This window comes from Lagenorhynchus albirostris, chromosome 13 (assembly GCF_949774975.1).
Source record: "Lagenorhynchus albirostris chromosome 13, mLagAlb1.1, whole genome shotgun sequence".
In the NCBI taxonomy this organism is placed as follows: domain Eukaryota; kingdom Metazoa; phylum Chordata; class Mammalia; order Artiodactyla; family Delphinidae; genus Lagenorhynchus; species Lagenorhynchus albirostris.
Window position 1 is genome coordinate 7199369 of NC_083107.1, and position 19747 is coordinate 7219115.

Below are 19747 nucleotides of genomic sequence, written 5' to 3' on the forward strand. Positions count from 1 at the left end.
CAAGCCCCTCAGTCCCAACAAAGAAGCAGTAAAGCTGCTTTCTGTCTTCATATTTATATTCTTTAGTTATATATATTCTTCTTTTATTCATATTTCTTTATATGAAGTGATATACTCGTGGAGTAACTCCTTGACATTTTGAGTTACATTGAACAGATAGGAAGGTCATATGCCTACTGTGCTATGGACCTGGAGTGCACCTGGAACAGCATGATTGTTTTTAAGTCTTGTTAGCACAGGGCCCACTCATACTTTCGGGGGCTATTCCTCTTTTTCTGCTGCAGTTACCGATGCCTGGCTCTCCTGTACTGGCGGATGTTTCGACTCAAAAGGGACCACGCTGTAAAGTATTCAAAAGCACTTATCGACTATTTCAAGGTACTGTCTGGCTAACAGGCAACATGTTGTACCCAGTTGTCTCCCTGTCAAGGACATTTTCAAGGTAGAATCCATTGCTTTGGGGATAATACAGGAGCTGATATCCACACGAACCCCATTTATGACATACTCGTGGTGTTCAGGGCTCAGAGGATGGCCTTGAGAGCCCATCTAATTTATCCCTCTGCCTGTGTCCAAGTATTTTTATAGCCTCTAAAGAAAGAAGATCCCGTTACCTATCCCAGTGTCCTAGCAAATCCGTCTTTATAGCTAACATAAATTGCTCATGTTCACTTAGAGCTTCTTCCTCTGAGAAGTAATTCCTTAGAACTTCCTCTTAGCTATCTCCAGTAGCTAATATAATTTTTCATAAAGGTGTTATTTTAAATGGTAAGAAATGACTTGTTAGAACCCAGAGGCACTAGAACAGTAGCAATGTGCACGTATAAGGATAGAATTGCAAACCGTGCTAACTTTTACCTATCTCAGGGAATGAAGTCATTTTCACTGGGAGAATGAAAAAAGGGGGAAAAAAAGACGAGAAAACCTCTGATGTACTGTTGTGAATAATTCATCTGAGATTTCTGGGCCTCTTCACTGCCCATTTGACTGTAGAAACAAGAAATTACGCCATTTCTACCTCCACCGGCTGTTTGTCAGATACACAACCATCATTTTCGATCTTTAATCCCCAACCTCCACTTCTTGGAGATGATCTCTGATGAGCCGGCTGTGCTGGGCATTCCGTGGGCGATGTCCACCCAGCATACTGTCTCCTTCCTGGTCATGCGTGCAGTGACCAGGAGCTAAGCCATTGTCTTGGTCCGTTGACGGTCATCAGTCATAATGACAAGTACTGACACTAAGCCTTTCCCTTTACTTTGGGCGCCTAAGGTCAAGATAAGTAGTTTTTAAAAATTTAGAATCTAAGAGCTAATACTAAAGAGAGTTATTACAGTCAAGCAAAACGCTTGAATAGAGAAGGAATCTGAACTCTGTAAGCCACAGAGGTTACAGCAGAACTATTAAGGGATCCAAGATGTTCTTAATGTCTGTAGGCAGTCCATGAAACTGTACAGAACGAATAGAGGATACAAATTAAATATCAGAGCTTCCCCCAGAAGGTATTGGTAGATACCCTAAATCAAAGGCTATTTAAATACTACTTAAAGTTCAGAGATTATGAAACCTTTAGAAAACAGTGATAACTGGTCCATAAAAAATGAGTTTTATCAGTACAACTGGCTCTGAATAAAAGGCCTTTGTCCCCACCCATGTTTTTCTTATAGTCACAGGACTTTAGTGGTAGGGGAAGAGGCCTGAAGGTGATTTTGCCTAATTCCCACATGTAAGGCCATTTCTTACCATTTTGATGACACCTCCACTAAAAACTAAAAATCAGTCACCACTTCCTAAAGTTCTTTTTAACCAAAAGAAACACTTTGTCTCTGGGGAACCAGGCTGAGGTTATTTTCTTGTCTCTGGAAGGGAAAATTCAATATTATAAAGTCCATTTTCTCCTTAACAGTCTCATAGACTTACGTCCAAGAAAGCATTATTGGGCTCTCAGGGAGGAAATCTATCTGTACATTGAGAAGCTTTCCTTGCCAAAGGCGAAAATGTCTTTTAAATGCCTGATGCAAACAACTGGCTCATGCAACATATCCTATATCAGAATTTTAAATAAATCAGAATTTTTGAATTCACTGTTGTTAAGGAAATACATTTTAATCTGTTCTTTTAGAAACATTCAAGAGCAACTTCCTTTAAGAGAAATACTTTTAATCTTCATAAGTTAAAATGGTAACAGTTGGGCTTCGCTGGTGGCGCAGTGGTTGAGAGTCCGCCTGCCGATGCAGGGGACACGGGTTCGTGCCCCGGTCCGGGAAGATCCCACTTGCCGCAGAGCGGCTGGGCCCGTGAGCCATGGCCGCTGAGCCTGCGTGTCTGGAGCCTGTGCTCCACAACGGGAGAGGCCACAACAGTGAGAGGCCCGCGTACCGCAAAAAAAAAAATGGTAACAGTTGATGTCTCACATATTTTCAGGCATTAAATATATGTCAACAATTTCTGCAAATATGCCCTACGTTTAAAAATAAGACATTCTCATTGTGTCAGTGGGAGGGGGCAGCTGCCTCCCACTATCTTCCAGAGAGGAAGCCAATAGCCTGGTAATTAAAAACTCCCCAGATCCAATTTCTGTGAATCTGCATTTTATCTACAACGTCAGCCATTACTTCTCTCAGCGGTCACCTGAGAACACGTTGTTGTGGGCTGTTTAAACTCAAGCAGATGGTACTCACTGTCAATGTTTTTATTTTCCTGCAGAATTCATCTAAAGCTGCCCAAGCCCCATCTCCATGGGGGGCCAGTGGAAAGTAAGTTCATTTTTCCAAAGTGAAGGTGATAAATGAGGTGTTGCATGACACTGGGTAAGGTGCTCCTCTGTTTACAGTGCCCTGAGGGGCTGCCCTACCAACCTCTCCACCTGTTTTCCTATGCTCTCCCCTTCCAGGAGCACTGGCACCCCATCCCCCATGTCTCCCAACCCCTCTCCCACCAGCTCCGTGGGATCTCAGGGGAGCCTCTCCAATGGGAACGCCCTGTCCCCATCAACCATCGTCAGCATCCCACAGCGTATCCACCAGATGGCAGCCAACCACGTCAGCATCACCAACAGCATTCTCCACAGCTATGACTACTGGGAGATGGCGGACAACCTGGCCAAGGAGAACAGAGGTGTGTGTGCCTCTGGGGAGCGTGTGCGTAGTTCAGCCACAGCTCAGGGGGACACCCTGATCCTTGGGCATCAGCGGGCAAAGAAGAAATAGTAGAAGCTGTCTATACTGTGGGAAAGATCAGAGATAGAGATGGAGATAGAGATGATATAGGTACCAATGATACAGACACAAATTATATAGATAAACACACACACATGTTTTTTTCCTTCGGACAGTGAGCTCCTTAAAGGTACGGATTACATTTTATTCAACTCTGTATTCCTAAGACCTGCATAGTACCTAGAACACGGTTGGGGATCTGAAATACTGGATGAATTAATTAACTGATGAGTATGAATGTTGCTAGCTATTGAAGTGATAGCTGCTTACAACTGAAAAAAAACGTGTTGGATGGGTAAGCTGTATTTCTTTTTAAATAATGTTTGTTTTTACTGATTACAAAAGGAATGCATGTTTACCGTGGCTAAATTTGTAAAGTACAAAAACGCTATAGAGAAAAAAATTTTTTGATCATCCGTAATCTTGTCACTAAGGAATAACTACTATTAACATTCTATTGAAAAAAAAGAAACCTTTTGAAATTGCTTCTCATTTTCTCCAAATATGCATGATTTTTACCAAAATAAGATCATAGTATATATACAGTTTTACATCCTGTCTTTTCTTCATTTTACATTATATCAGGCATTTTCTCATGTCACTAACTCATTCAGGAACACCTTTTATGATGACTCTATAATACTTTCAAAGTAGAGGTATGCAATCATAAGTATCGTGATTTCTCAAACCATTCCCCTGTTGTTGGACATTTGTGTTACTTCCAATTTTTTCCCACCGTTACAAATAACGTTACGATAAGTATCCTCATGTCAATCGTTGTTCATATTTCTGATTCCTGTCATAGGAGGGAGTTGTAGAAGTAGAATGTGGAGGTCAACAGGTATAGACTGAATGTCTATATCTTTTAAGATATGTATTGGTATATTATTAACTTTCTCCCATAAGATTATACCAATTTACTACTCTTTCTCCAGTGCTGGATGAGAGTGTGAATCTGAGCTCACTATCAAGCCATTAAATGCAAATTTTGTTCCCATGGTAACATGTGCCTCTGAGGCTAAGATCAGGATGTCCGTGATGAGATGAGGAACCAGTGGCACAGATAGGCCTGAGTACGTGAAATTGATAATGAAACCAGACAGGATATAACAGTAGTGCGGCGGCGATGCACCCTGAAAATCCAGTGGGGTGCCAAGGAGGTCAGTGCCAGGGGCTGAGGCCAGCAGGCTCGCCAAAGGAGCTGGCGCGGAACAGGATTTTGAAAAGCAAACAGTAGTTGAGTGGCTGAGATGGAGTGGGGTGGATGTGTCACAAGTGGATGAAACAGAAGGGACAAATGTACAAATGTCCGCGGCCTGTTTGGGAGAAGCCTGAGCAGGCCAGGCTCCAGATGGCACTGCCAGCTGCTGCCAGCCGTCCCTCAGCAGAGCTGCACATCGAGTGCAAAGTCCGCACAGCTTCCCCAGACCTGCCTCGCCTCCCCTGTTCTCCTCCTGACCTCCTGCCACGCTGTCCTCCCGGCCCTTCTTGGAGCCTCCCCAGCAGGACCTCATTCAGCACGTACGAGAGCACCTTTGAAAGAATACTCCCAGCTTCTTACTTTCAAGGAGTGCTGTTCAGTGGTCCAGTTAGGGCAGCCTGGCAGCCACGTGAATTGATTCGTGTCTCTGAGCCACCAAACCGTGATCTCTGCGATGGCAGAGCCTACACATTCTTCAACTCGGTGTACCCCCTGCCTCTGCCCTCCTACACCTAGTGTAGTGTCTTGGCAGTAATAAATGTTTAAGGAAAGGACAAACCCAGAGAATGTCCAAGGACTAGAAGGTGACCTCAGTAGAGGTGTTTCAGAACCCATCTGTGAACAAAGACCTACAGTATAGCACAGGGAACTAACTGTACTCAATATTTTGTAATAACCTATAAGGGGAAAGAATCTGAAAAAGAATAGATATATAACTGAATATGTATAACTGAATCCTGAAACTAACATGACATTGTAAATCAACTATACTTCAGTAAAATAAAAATAAAAGACAATTTAAACAAGCTGGATGCTCCAAAAAAAAAAAAAAGAGAGAGAGAGGGACTTCCCTGGAGGTCCAGCGGTTAAGACTCCGTGCTTCCACTGTAGGGGGCACGGGTTTAATCCCTGGTCAGGGAACTAAGATCCCACATGCCGCACGGTGCAGCCAGATAAATAAATATAAAATTTAAAAAAAAAAAAGAAAGAAAAACCCGTCTCTGATTTGTCTCCGGGAGCCTGGAGCCTCCTCCATCGGACTCCCACCCTCCCCCGACAGGGGCTCAGCACATAGCACAGCTGAGGACAGTGTAAGGGATGACAGAGCTGCAGGCTAAGTTCAGGGTGGGATGCATTACTGCACAAGGAGAATGCAGCCTGAGGAAGTACATTTTCTTTGCTCTTTGGCTAAATAAATGCCCTTCATTTGGGTTTGGTTTGGTTTGGTTTTGCCATGCCATGTTTCCTTTGTTTATTCAGAATTATTTCAGTAAAATACATATTTTTCCTCTCTGTCTATATACATGTATATATTTTAAACATGAAGAGTTAAATCTATTAAAATCAGTGTACTTACAGAACAGTGAAAAATGACATGTAAAACACACAGCATCCATTAAATTCAATATTGTAAATGTCACTCGTTTGAATTAGAAGTCGCCAGTTGAGGGATTATTGGGATAGAGGTGAGCTCTTGGGGGCTTAATTTTGTTAGGTTGAGCTCATGTCAAGTGATGGGACAGAGAAGGCTTGATTTATAAAGGGGACCAAGTGCGTGTCCCTCTAACGACCCTCTCTGTCCCCTAGAATTCTTCAATGACCTGGACCTGCTCATGGGGCCAGTCACCCTGCACAGCAGCATGGAGCACCTGGTCCAGTACTCCCAGCAGGGCCTGCACTGGCTGCGGAACAGCACCCACCTGACATAGGGGCCCCGCCTTCGGGCTGGAGGGCACTCTTGTCTTCACGGACGGCTCAACATTTCTGGACACTGTGCTCCTGAAGTTCCCAGCCACAGCATTTCTCAAACGGCGGTGAATATTTTCTCAGCATCGAACAATGGTCTTTTCTCCCAGGGCATGTGTGTTTGTATGTGTGGGTGTAGAAAAGCTGCCTGTGTAAGTGTGTGAGATACACAGCTCTTTAGAACGCGTTTCCTTTGTCTGGTTTCCATAATCCCAGGCTAGACAAAGTGATCAGACATTTCTGATTAGAGAAAACACGCTTACACACACACACACACACACACACACACACACACACACATACACACACACACACACACTTTCTAGTTCAAAGCTAAACCATGACTTCTTAGAACATTCAACGAAAATCTCATGGGTTAGTGAACCAGGTGCAATACAGCACACCAAAAGCTTTTTGACTGCCACTTAAGATCATCTTAGTTCTTATACTTTTGATTACTTTCAGTATTAATATACTCTCCCCCAGTTATTATTTTTTTGACTGTGTGTATTCATGGGTAATTGAATAATGAAAATAAGTCAGTTATTTTTGTGGACGTTTACTAGATTGCATGTTACCAAATACCCTGCCTTTTGTCTAGTACCTGCCCCCTCCAGCCAACTTTACTGTCAACTAAACGTGTTAGAAAGCAAGTGAATTGACTCCCACGGGCCTTCCCTGCCCTGCCCCGCAAAATAGTATGACCATGACACTGAGATTTGGTAAAACTTCAGTGTCTTTGAAAATTCACCAACATGAAAGCAGCAACCACTGCTTTTGGGGGGCTCAGTGAGTAACTGAAATCTCCTGCACACGCCAGGAGCCCGCCCGGCACATGTGTTTCTTCTTCCTGCCACTGTGACCCAGGGGCTGTGGAGCCACGTGGTGTCTGTCGGCCGATATTTTTCAAGTGTTTTCTTTCCATGATAGCTTTCTTACCAGTTTTCTTGGCCAGATGAGGACATTACCTAGGACGTCCGTTCACTCGGGTCTGTATCTGTTGCTTCTCAGGCCAAAAACTATTTGCTATCATGATTCTATCTAATCCTCTCACTCTTGGAGGAAGTGCCACTGCGGGCCTTGAATGCATTTTGATCTGGGCGATGTGTTTCAGGCTTTGATTAGCAAGCTGCTTACTCTACAGAATAAGTTATTCCTGCAAGGATCGCAGTCCTGTCTGGGGTAGCAACGACCAGTCTGGTATGTTTCCGTCTCGCCCTTGATTCTTTTCTTTTTTTTTCTTTTAATTAAGTTTACATTTTAGTTTTTTTGACATCTTTGTTTACAGTTTTTGTCTGAAACTTATATCTTTTATTGTCTCTCGTCATACCCTAGATTTGGTCTTCTTCTTATTAAATATATTTGGATATAAAAATATTGGTTAAAAAAAAAAAAGAAAAACTCCTGGAAAAGAGGATATACTTCCTATACTTTAAAAACAAAAACGATGACCTTGAGGCCTCTCACTTGACAAAATTGCCCCAAGACGGCCTGAGAAAGGTGATGTGATATGTGGAACAATCCATTTTTCAAGGTGATGGGAACACAAAACGTTTATAACAGATACTGATGGTCTTATTGGTTTGGTTGCAATGTTAATGTCTTTGTCAGCCTGATTTGTAGGTGGGAAATAAGATTGCTGTCATCCCCTAGCTCTAAGCACTGATTTAAAACCTTACAAATGATTGAGTAGCTTTGGTGATTTGAAATTCATTTAAATGAACAAGTGAAGGCTTTGTGCAATTTGCATTTGGCGTTGGCCTTCAAGCATCTGGAAATATTAACAGTACTTCTTTTTTACATTTATGCAACTGAGGTGCTTCTGACATTCCTTTCACTAATTGTTGCTAGAGTTCCCAATCCCACTGGAGTCTCACTTAAGACATTTTGAATTTTTTTTTTTTTTTTCTGGAAGACTGAGGCTTAGTTGTACTCACTCCTGCTGAATTCTGATGAAATGTTCAGACTCTCACAAAAAGGGATGGCCCCCAGGGTCCATGGTGCATGCCTGGGGTGCTTTTCTGGTCTTCCCCACCTTTCAGTCTCAGGCCTCGTGGTGGTGTTCACGTGATGTGCTCACCTGTGAAACCCATTTAAACACACAGGTGACCTCTGGCTAGTTGTGCAGGCAGCAGCACATCAGCACTCGGTGAGCCGCGTTTCCAGCAAAACGTGAAGCTGGTCATTTGGGGGCCGTCACAGCACACCGTTCTCAGTGTCTTTTGTTTCATTGGTAGAGCATGTTGGGGGCAGTGATGGCAGTGTTTTCTCCTTGCTTTGGCATTGATGCTTTTGATAAGGAAGCATCTTCTGATTGTTGCTGGTTTCTTTTAGTTAGCTTTGTTCAAAGTAGAAATATCTTTCTTGTGTTTTCTGGTTATGAAAGTAATACATGCTCATGGTAGAAACTTGAACAATACAGAGAAGTGTAAAGTAGGAAGTATTCATTCCCCAGAGACAACACTGCTCATCCTTTTCCTGTATATCCTTCTAGAGAGTCTCCCATTTGAACGTAGAATGTCTATCATCGTTTTTTTCTATTTGAAGACATTATTTCATCAGAAGTTCAGTACAAGTTCAACTGGCCTTATCCCTCCATGACCTGAACGGACCTGGATCACAATTGTTAGAGTTATCTTTGAAAGAGAGGAACCCAAATATATTCCTGATCAAAATGTGGGATTTGTTACCATTCGACACAGATCAGACTAATGTGCAGAACTGTGCTTGGAAAGAGAGGTTCAGTTAAAACACATTGCTGGAAACTTTCAAATCACAAAGGGAAACCCGGACCCACTGTCTAAAGAGGAATGTACTGGAAAAAAAAAATCTGAAGAGTTGACAAATTGTGTACTAGATTGAACACATGGAATCAATGCAATGAGCCTTCTGCACTAAAACGTACCCTCGTATGTGCAACAATGATGTGTGTATTATATAACAGTGATGTGTACATTTCTGACATCCCATACATAATACACAGTTTGTATAAATGCATACGTTTAAAAATATATATGTACAATACAGCTAACATAAAACTGTAGTACGCCTGAAGGATATGACTAGTGCCTAATATTGAGTATAAGTCACTACGTGTTCAAATCACCTCAGAAGTGCAGTAATTGTTATCAAATTGATCAGTGCAGCCAACCTTATTTATGAACCACATCTTTGAAACTGTGCAGTAGTATATACATATATATTTTTAAATAACATTTTTCACAGTTTTCCAGAGTTACTGTTGAAATCTGTATCACCAAAAAAAAAAAAAAAAAAGCAAGATTTTTTTAAATGACGTAGACACTCTTCAGACCCAGTAATCTGTGTGTGATTTCCTGTCTGTAGATACCCAAGACACTCTAGCAGTCACCAGCCTTAATGCATGTACAGGATATTATTGTGACTTAATTTATCTGCAGTTTTTAATCCATGTGAAATTGGAATTTATAAACTGACTTGGATTAACTATGTCTGCCTTTCTAAGGTTGCAAATGTTACATTAAATGATTTATGTTATAAATGAGAGGCATTGAGTTGTACGTAAAAAAAAAAAAAATGTCCACCGATTTCTGTGAATATTTTTACAAGGAAACTTCAGAATCAAAAATATATTCAAATAAGCGTTCTGGTCCCCATTTCATAATCTCTTTAGAATGGACCTTGTTGTTTCATAAAATTTTTAAATGGCGCTTGCACAGATTATCATTAATAAGTCTGATATTTTTCATGGGGGTAAAAAGTATGTTTTTCTTTATTGTAAGTATAGTTTACTATTTGTCTTTCCCATTTCCCAGCATATTTACACACACACATGCATGTGTGAGAATACAAACGCACACGCATGGGTGAGAACACACCCCCATTGTCCCAGAAAACACTGCATAGGAAGCTTGAGGTGTTTATTTTGATGACTTTATGGATGCCTGTCCAACCAGTAGCCCTGGGACACTGTTTGACTCATCATTCCATAATGACAGAAGTTAACTCCCTGACTTGTGTCCACCTGGTTTTTCCAACTCTAACCAACATGGTGGAATAATGCTGGCAATATTTGGTTGAGTGAAATGAGAGAATTTTGAACTAACAAAGATAGACATATTAGACCAGTGGCTTTCCGTGATGTATCCCCCCCCCCGATGTGGGAGGGTTTTTTGTTAACCTCATTTTTTTACTCTTCTCTCCCTCCTTTTTCATTCCCCTTCTCCCCAAACTAAACTAAACAAAGAAGCAGAAACAGCCACAGAAACAAAACAGTTACTTCACTTTACCCAGCCTATATCCTTAGATTCAAATACGACAGCAGAACCCTAGCTCCGGTCACCATGGAGACCGCCTCATCCCAAAGATGACCTGGCCGGGGTCCTTGGCTTTGCTTGCTCCAGAGACCACTGAGCTTAATACTCTTTCAGAGGTGGTTTGGGCTAAGAAACGCCCAATAGTCTTTCAAGAGCTGTCTTTGCCTTATGCAGTTTTGCCTACTACTCAGCTGAAGTCTGTTCCCATCAGAATCCTATTTTTAAGAAGTAACCCATTTTCGATGAAACCTGGATCAAGTGGAGTCTTGAAAGGCTTTTTTTTTTTATGAAAGTGAAAAAAAAAAAAAGAAAACAACAACATAAACTGCATTTCCAACAGATTGGAGCCAGAGTTTTATTTCCTTGTCTTCCCATTCCCAGAAGAGCACAGTTTTTCAATATTACAACTTCCTGACAGCACAAGAAATGTTCAGACTTGAGATTTGTGTTCTCTTTGTCCAAACCGAATTCTTCTGTATATGTCATCAGACGGGTCCATTTGTTTGCTTGGCATGAGGAAAATGATAAAACTCTGTTCTCAAACGCATTACCTCTGACCATGGTTTTGGTTTTTATTTTATTTAATTGGCACTCTTGAGGCAGCAGGGGGTGAACTTGGGGTCGGCTACAAGGGGATTTAGACTCACAGCTCTGACTCAAGTAATGGGAATCAAGGGATTAAATCCCTCTGTGTTACTTTGAAAATCCACCTCGTGTAGCCAATTTTAAACACATTGATCTAAGGGATGAATTGCTAATTGCCCATCAACACAAGGATCAGCACTTGTCTTTAAGCACCAGGAAGTAGTGATGAGACCTGAAAAACTGAATCGAGGACTTGTTTTTCCACGCGTTTCTAACACAGGAAAAGCTCATCAGAAAATATTTAGATCCAACTATGATATAAGATAGTACCCATGTTTAGGATTTTCAAACAGTGCTCTTTGGTTATAAAAATGATCACCATCTTCTAGTTTCCGTATTGTTTTCCAATGCTTTTTCGTAAAACAGAACTGATTTTTCCCCCGTATTTATCATCTCTTTATTTCTAGATGCCCAAATGAGCAAAGAAAATACTTACCCCTGAGGAATGTGCGTTACTTAACCGTACAGCATCCATCCACAGTAGCCAAACGTATGTATTACTTTTAAAGCAGCGGTCCCCAACCTTTTTGGCACCAGGGACCGGTTTCATGGAAGACAGTGCTTCCACGGATGGTGGCGGGATGGGGGGAGACAGTTCAGGGAGTAACGCGAGCGATGGGGAGCGGCTGTAAATACAGATGAAGCTTCCCTCGCTCGCCCGCCGCTCACCTCCTGCTGTGCGGCCCGGTTCCTAACGGGCCACAGACCAGTACCAGTCTGAGACCTGGGGGTTGGGGACCCCTGTTTTAAAGAACATTCTCTGAGTCTCCTCTGTTACCTTCATCTACAGCCTGAGTGATCACGAAGCCTGAAATATAGCCACGTAGTTGAGGTGTCAAAAATCCTAAGCACATAACACACTCATCTTTAGTGACAGACACTTTCCTAGCATCACCAGCTCTCTCTGGGGCCTATTTGTGGGGTGAAATGGCAATGTTAACACTTTTCCTTTGAATAATTTGCAAACTGACTCTTGATCCCCTGAAGTTCCCAGGGCTGCCAACTCAACCCGAAATGTCCTTCTCTGAGAGCTGGCTTGATTTTTTTGTTCCTTTGGGGTTTTTCCTTCTAAGTTCTGTAAGTCAGATTCTGTATCTTGACTATTTCGAAGAACAGTTACTAGAGACAGTGGGGGCTTTCAGGAGACAAAGATTCAGTATTAGAACTCGCCGACGTTGGGGATGAGAAGTCTGGGAAATAAGCGGGCTGCCTGGACGCTCTCCTCCTTTGCCTGCTGCCCCCGGTTCTTAAATAAAGCCCCTCTCCACGCTTGCTTTTCGTCCATCTGAAATGTAACGCAGAGCATCAACTGACCACCCCCCCACCCCCCCGAGAGAGTGTGAGGACCACCCTGTTGGGGCAGCATTTTGAGATCCCCAGTTGTCACCCACAGCTGGAGTTAAGCATCACTGTCAGAACAGAGGCACCGGAAACCCGCTGTCTCTGCAGGCACCACGATGCAAAGGTGGGTGATGGGGGAGATGACACTTTGTCCCAGCTCTGACCCGTTTCTAGGGGACCAAGAGGATGACAATGGGGTCGCCACAGGCCCCTCCATGGGACCCCTCAGCCTTCGTTATTACCACTTTGAGTCCATCCCGCCAGCAGTGAGGGAGCTGGGGCAGGGTGTCCTGTCCTGGGCAGGAGCACCAGGGCTGCCAGGTACCCTGCAATCAGTGATACAGTCGCACCGTCCTCTTCTTCGTCCCGTCCTGGTCTTATGGAAGCAGTGGGTATCCAGGTGGAAAGCAGAAGAGGGAACCTTGGGTCCAAGCTTCCAATGGGTGCCTCTTCCATGAGAACATAGCCCGCCTCGAGAACACCGGGCTTCAGACATCCTTGTCAAGCCAGATGCCCACAGCACAGTCCCATTACCTGTGCTCTCCTGGATTTCCTTTGAGTGCCGGGAAGCTGACTTCTCTTCATGTGAATCCTGTGCCTCTGATGGTAATTTTTTGTTTGTTTGGGGCCGGGAGACAGAGGACAGCTGCTCTGGGAGGTCTGTCCCTGAGAAAGGAGATCTGTCATAAGGGACTTGTGTATGTCATGAGCTTCGGGAAAGAGGAAACTCCTCCTGAGGAAGGGATGGATTTTTTTTCTGTAGTGCGTTAGAGAATTGCCTCAACATGACTGCTTCATTGTAGGCTAAACCTCAGGGTCCCAGGAGAAAGAAAATCAACCTGAGAACTGAGTGATCTTGTGATGCCGAGCTAGAAGGTGACTGTTCTAGCCCCAAACATCAGGACAGAGACTGGAATTCTGACCATTGACCTGAGTGTTTCACACCACGGAGATCACGACCTAAATGTTGGATCGAAGTTTTTTAGCCTTTACTTAATATTTATATTATTTAGACACGGGGGCTTCCTTGTGTCCCATGATTATTTTAATCATGAAACACTCATTCAAAAGGGCCTCTTTTCATAGTCACTGGAAACCCCCTTTCCTTTAGGACAAAAGAGCAACAGCTGAAGGTTCTGAAAGATCCAGCCTGATTTAAGCCCGAATCAATACCAATACCCTTTCCAGGGGAGCACAACACCTTATGGGGTAAACTCGGGGTATTTACGTTAAAAATTCTAGGGTGGCAACAGAAGGTGTATTAGCATGAGGAGGTGGAGATACTCCAGCTAGATACTCAGATTTCCCCTGATCTCAGGCAGGATATGAAGGAACAGACACGCCTACTACAGCACAATAGCTGCTTACCGCTGAGGTTCTGTGGAATCAAGTTCAAAGTCACTCACTCCCACGTAGTTTGCCTCGGTTGGAGCAGGAATTTTAATTCCACCATTTTCCTTTTGCTGTGTCATCTTGGATGTTATTCATGGAGCTGGCAACTCTAATTCAATATTCTGATATCAGTGGCCTAGTGTGTCACATCAAACACCATTTCAAATTCTGCATCTCGGTCTTGGGAAAGCTGCCAGCAACTTAGAATCCTGCTTATTCCCCTGGAGACGTTGCCAGCAATCCGGATGAAGCAGCCACTGAACCAAACTAAAGGGCCTTCATCTTCTCCTCTTACAGGAATTGGTCTTACCATTGTTTCAACAATTGAAGAGGATTTTAAGTCGGACAATTCTGTACAGTCATTTACGCTGTAAAAAATGTACACATTGTAGCATTGATTATAAAGTGCTGTATTTATTAAGGTCCAATACCATTTCCATTTTTGTCTAGTTGTTCACTATTAAAAGAGTTTATGTTCATTTTTGTTATGTGATATTCATTTGGGGCTTCTTGTGAGAACATTTGATATGGTTAGAAAGTCCGGGATCTGTGTGGATCGGCACTGTTTTAATCCAAGTAGTCGTAATGGTCTGTTAAGCGTCACCATGACAAACCCTACTCCTGATGAAATCGTGTGCTCTTACCTGTGTCTTTAAGAATGTGATAAAAATCTTAACCCAAGGAATTAATAAAGAACAGTGGCTTTAGTAAGGAACACTTCCTCCGGCTTTTCTTCTCAAAATTCGTGGACGCTTTTTCCAAGGAAATTCCAGTGGACTCTAAGTCCCCCAGAGCTCTTCCCGAAGAGGGGCCTCAACTCCCAGGCTGCTTCTACGACGGCTGCCTGCCTGGAGCCTAAAGTTTCTCTACTTTGCTGGTTGCTCGGATCTGCTTAAGGAAGTGCAAATGTTAACTCCCCTTTCTCTGTCTCCCTCTTGTATTAAGAAAAAAAAAAAATGACTCCCACACAGCTGTATTCATCATATTGCAAATAAAGAGAAGTCCACGTTCAAATCGTGAGTAATTCAAGAGTGAATTATTTGGGCAAGATATTAGGAAGGAGTGGAGAAGTACAACTAATATTAAGGATTTGTCTAGGGGGATCTTATATTTTGTCTGAGTTTAAATTGACATGTACAAGGATGGTGGAATCATCGACCATTTATTTGACTGTTTGGAGGTTTTGCTGTGTCTGTAAGGCACATGAAACGCGTGCAGCACAGTTCTGGACTGGGGAAGTGTCTTACTGTACTGTAACAGAACGAGCCTTAAGGATTTATAAGAATAAGCACTTTTATATTGGAAGGTAAATGCTAACGCATCAGTGAAATTACTTTTTTAATGTCCTAATAAACCTTGAAATCAACATCACTCTGTCTCAAAAACATCCTACTGTCTCTTGCTAGAACTTCTTATGAGTAAAATGTTCTTTCTCTTGGGTTACACGATTTGGTTTTAAATATAATCCACTAGTCACAAACTATCTTTTCCTCTACAAAAGTCTGACTCCCTCTGAGCTAGGAGAATGGATGACAGCATTTTAAGGGAAGGGGCACCGGTCTCAGAATGCTTTTGGCAGGAGAGGTTAAGTGTCACTTTGGAGTGAAAGAGAAATAAAGCAGCCTGTGATAGAACCTGGAATTATCTTGCTAAGAGAGTTTTTGATTGTTGTTTATTGTTTGTTTGCATGTCAGAGCTTTGTTTATTATAAAGCAGTGCATAAATGGTAGCTGTTATATGACATGGTTCGAACACAGACGGTCGACGAACATTGAAAACGGTCCATGCTAAGACTGATGTGAGCCTGCACTTCTTTTCCCCTTTTCTTTTTTTGTGTTTAACTTTTTGAGGAACTTTCGAACTGTTCTCCACAGGAGCGGCACTGTTGTACATTCCCACCAGCAACATATGTGAGTTCCAATTTCTGCATCCTCGTCGACACTTGTTATTGTCTTTTTTTATTGATAACTATTCTACTGAGTGTGAGTGGTATTAGATTGTGGTTTTGATTTGCATTCCCCTAATGACTAATGATATTGAGGTGCTTCTTGGCCATTTAAAAATCTTCCTTGGAGAAACGTCTATTGAATCATTTACCCATTTTTAAAAGGTTATTTGTCTTTTGCCTGTTGAGTTGTAAGGGTTTTTTGTGTGTGTGTGTGTGTGTACTGGATACGAGTCCCTTATCAGATATAGGATTTGCAAATATTTTCTTCCATTCTGTGGTCATTTTTTCATTTCCTTGATAGTGTCCTTTTGAGTACAAAAGTTTTTAATTTTGATGAGGTCCAATTTATCTATTTGAAATTTGTCTCTTGCACCTTCATCGTGTCTTATATAAGAAGTGTTTGCCTAACCCAAGGTCATGAAGATTTATTTCCTCCTATAGTTTCCTCAAATAGTTTTAAAGTTCGAGCTCTAAAATTTAGATGCAGGATCCACTTTAAGATGATTTTTGTGTATAGCATGAGAAAGGAGTCCAGCTTCATTCTTTTGCATGTGGATATACAATTGTCTCAGCACTCTTCGTTAAAAAGACTATTCTCACCCCCCCCCCATTGAATTGTCTTGTCACCCTTGTCCAAAAACAATTGACTGTGCCCTATGGCAGCACCACACTGTCTTAATTACTGTAACTTTGTAGTGATTTTTAAAATGAGAACGTGTGAGTCCTCCAACTTTGTTCTTCTTTTGCAAGTTGTTTTGGGCGAAAAGTGGTTTTTTAATTAACCATCAATTATGTATTAAATTTCCTATAAATGAACTTGTTTCAAGCAGGTGACATCTAGCCCAGTTTAAAAACAAATAATGTGTGCCCTAGTAGCATGGCTGCAAGAACTGTATGGAAAGTGCAGAATGGGTTCATGAACCAGCCAAGTCCCTGCACATTCTCAGTCCCTGTCCTCCAAGAGACACCGCCCATCCCAGGGTTCTTGGGCTAGTATCTGGGTGTCCCCCACCAAGCTGGAGCATTGATATGTGTAATATGTGTTTCTGAGGGTACGATAGAAATATAAAGTTGGTCCAGATATTCTGTGCTTCCAGAGTCCAGCAGCCTCTTTCGGCCCCAGTGCTGTATGTTCAGGTGCTCCGGTGCCCAGTGTGGACCTGGCACCTTGGCCACTCTGTCCCACTCAAAAGACAACACCTGTGTCAGTCTGCCTGAGGTCACCAGATTTCCCAGCGCTTGACAGGCATGCTTGACGCCCGCACCTCTTTGGGACTTTTGTCTCACCATGTTTCAAGTCTTTCTGGCCACTTTTGCTGATCTTCCTGGAGTCGAACAGATTCTCCTGTGACCGTCAAGGATATAGATTTTACTTCATTGCTAGTATATGGGAACATAGAACAGACAGAATGAATTAACCCAGAGGGAACGCTCAGAAAGTGACTTTATACTTCCTACCTGCAACACCCACCCACCATTGCCTGCTCCAGCCCCCTCTAGAGGGTCAGTTCTTCCGAGACCCTTGCATGAAATCTAGGGTTGAGCCCATAACTTTGCCAGGCACCCTCAGATAAGAAAAAGTCCTGGGGTCATCTCATCCAAAAGTTATCTCATTTTCGACCTTAAAGGGCCTGGCCTGTGCATTATTCAGACTCCATCTGAAGCTGAAGCTTTTCCCTCCCAGCTTCTGGTGGAAAGTGGGCAGTTAGCAAAGGGCTATGCTTGGCCTCTTCACTGTCCTTCGCAATTGCAGCTCCTCCAGCCTGAAGCAGGGGGAGGAGGCTCTTCTTTCACTGGCCGTGATGTACCTTATGCTGGTTTCCTTGCCTGGTGCTGACTCTGTCTTGGGCGTCCTTGAGGCGTCTTTGGAAGGAAACCCCTCTGTTCTTTCCACTCCCTCACTCCCATTATGGAGATCTACCACCAGCCACAACCCTGCTGGCTCCTCAGTCTTGGACTTCCAGCCTCCAGAACTGTGAGAAAATGGATTTCTGTTGTTCAAGCCACTCAGACTGTGGTATGTTGTTAAGGCCGCCCTGGCAGACTAATAAATGGCCTTTGCTCATGGACTTGGACTCCCAGCCTCCAGAACTGTGAGAAAATGGACTTCTGTTGTTCAAGCCACTCAGACTGTGGTATGTTGTTAAGGCCGCCCTGGGAGACTAATAAATGGCCTTTGCTCATGTGTGGGCACCTGGCAAGACCTCCAGCCTCTCCTGCTGAGGCCTCCTCGTCCCTCTAGGACAGGTCTTGGGCAGGACTGTGGTCAGGCTCTCAGACAAGCCCAGACCAGACCTCTTGTGCAGATGGATCCGTGTCATCCCCTTTGACCCCAGTGTGACAGACAGAGGCCACCTCCACACGTGGCCCTTCCCTGCTGCTGTGGGCAGCTTTGACCCGCACACCTGTGAGTGTGAGAAGTCAGGTACTCCCCAGACTGCAGGCACGTGGATTCAGCCTTCTACGAGGCCCTCTCATTGAACCTGAGGTGATGGAGAGGTGCCTGGAATCAGGGTGGGACTCACAGCACACTGGTGACTCCTTCCCGAATTCCCAGGCCTTCCCATGGCCTCTCCACCTTCTATTATGGGCCTGCAGTGCGTCTGACCGCGGGTCTCTGACTTCTGCATTGGAAGCCCTGCATAGTGGGTCTCACCTCACTTTGGGATGTGGGAGCAGTTGGCATCTATTGTCTTGGGGACTCCTCAAAAAAGGGAGAAAATGAGTCCTATCTTAACATCCTGTTAGACTCCAATGAAGACCTGGGTGGTTTGGATCAGGGTCTAATGAGACCTTGGGGGTTGCTTCAGGCAACCCCGAGGCAGAGAGCAGAGTCAGGGCCCAGCCGGGGGCACTCACGCGGGCTGGCAGCCCTTCGGCTCCCCTGGTCACCTTCCTTGGGGAGGCCTCAGCCACCGCCGGCATGGAGGAGTGCCTTTCCCTTGGTCTCCGCAGGCTGAGGGCCTGGGGTGGAGATCGGCCATGTTTCTTTTTAACTTCCCAGGTGTGGCATTACTTTCCAGCTCCTGAGCCCAGGTCGCTGCCTTTCACACCTCTGCCCTCCCAGGGGGAACCTACTGCCTGCTTCTCGACCTTCAGGGTAGAGAGGTGGCAGCGCCTCTGTGTGACCCAAGTGATTTCCCTCCTCCCAGGATCCTCCCAGTGTTCTCGACCTCCGAGCTCATCACATCCTAGAGCAGGCCTCTATCTTTTCAGTTTTGCACAACCTCAAAACTGTGGTTTTCTCTTCATGGTGATCCTTCCATCCTTCACAGATGCCTCAAAGTTCCTGGACCTTTTAAGGCACCGCTTCCAGTTTTGTAGTGCAGTTTGTGGATGATGATGGTGATGATTGATGATGATGGCTGTGATGATGTTGATGTTGATGATGATGGTGATGGTGGTGACGGTGATGGTGATGAAGATTATATCTCTTTGGCCACCTTGATCCTCTCTTCTTTAGTAAAATCAAGTTCTAATGCTTCCCAGGGGCAGGAGCATTTCCATACTGGGATTGGGCTTGATGCAGCTCAGGCTTCCCTACTGGTGGTTCTGTATGTTGGTGGTCTGCATTCCTTCCTCTTCTATCTAACTTGTTCTTCTGAGATTGCCTTGGACTTCTGGACTCCACGTTGCTGGGATCTCACTGAGGCTGCAGCCCCACTGGCGGCCACATCCTTGGCGAGCCAGCTCTAATTATCCTGGCCTTTCTGGTTCCTTTGCTGCTCTGCCCTTTGAAGAACCCCTTTGCTGTTCAGTCCTGCTACTGCTTCTCCATGCCTCTGGTCAGTATATCCAGTGGGACCCCTGGCAGGTCTCTCCTCCCTACTGGCTCTTTTTGGCTTTTGTTGCTTCTGCCACACTCATAAGCTAGTATAAGGTGGCTTCTTGGAACCCACCCCTAATTTCACCTTAAAAATGCTCCCTGGAGGTAGAAATGTCTTCTCCATCACAGACCATG

The 19747-nt window shown here is 43.9% G+C and overlaps 1 protein-coding gene across 1 annotated transcript in view; it reads left to right on the top strand.

The window, feature by feature from the left end:
- AFF3 (ALF transcription elongation factor 3) overlaps nt 1-9688 on the top strand; it is a 478605-nt gene extending 468917 nt beyond the window's left edge. Inside the window, exons 22-25 of the mRNA XM_060170002.1 lie at nt 285-378; nt 2707-2756; nt 2894-3117; nt 6007-9688. Coding sequence (XP_060025985.1) covers nt 285-378; nt 2707-2756; nt 2894-3117; nt 6007-6128 — 490 coding nt within the window. The 3' untranslated portion in view covers nt 6129-9688. The remainder of the gene's footprint in view (nt 1-284; nt 379-2706; nt 2757-2893; nt 3118-6006) is intronic.
- The last annotated feature ends 10059 nt before the right edge of the window (nt 9689-19747 follow it).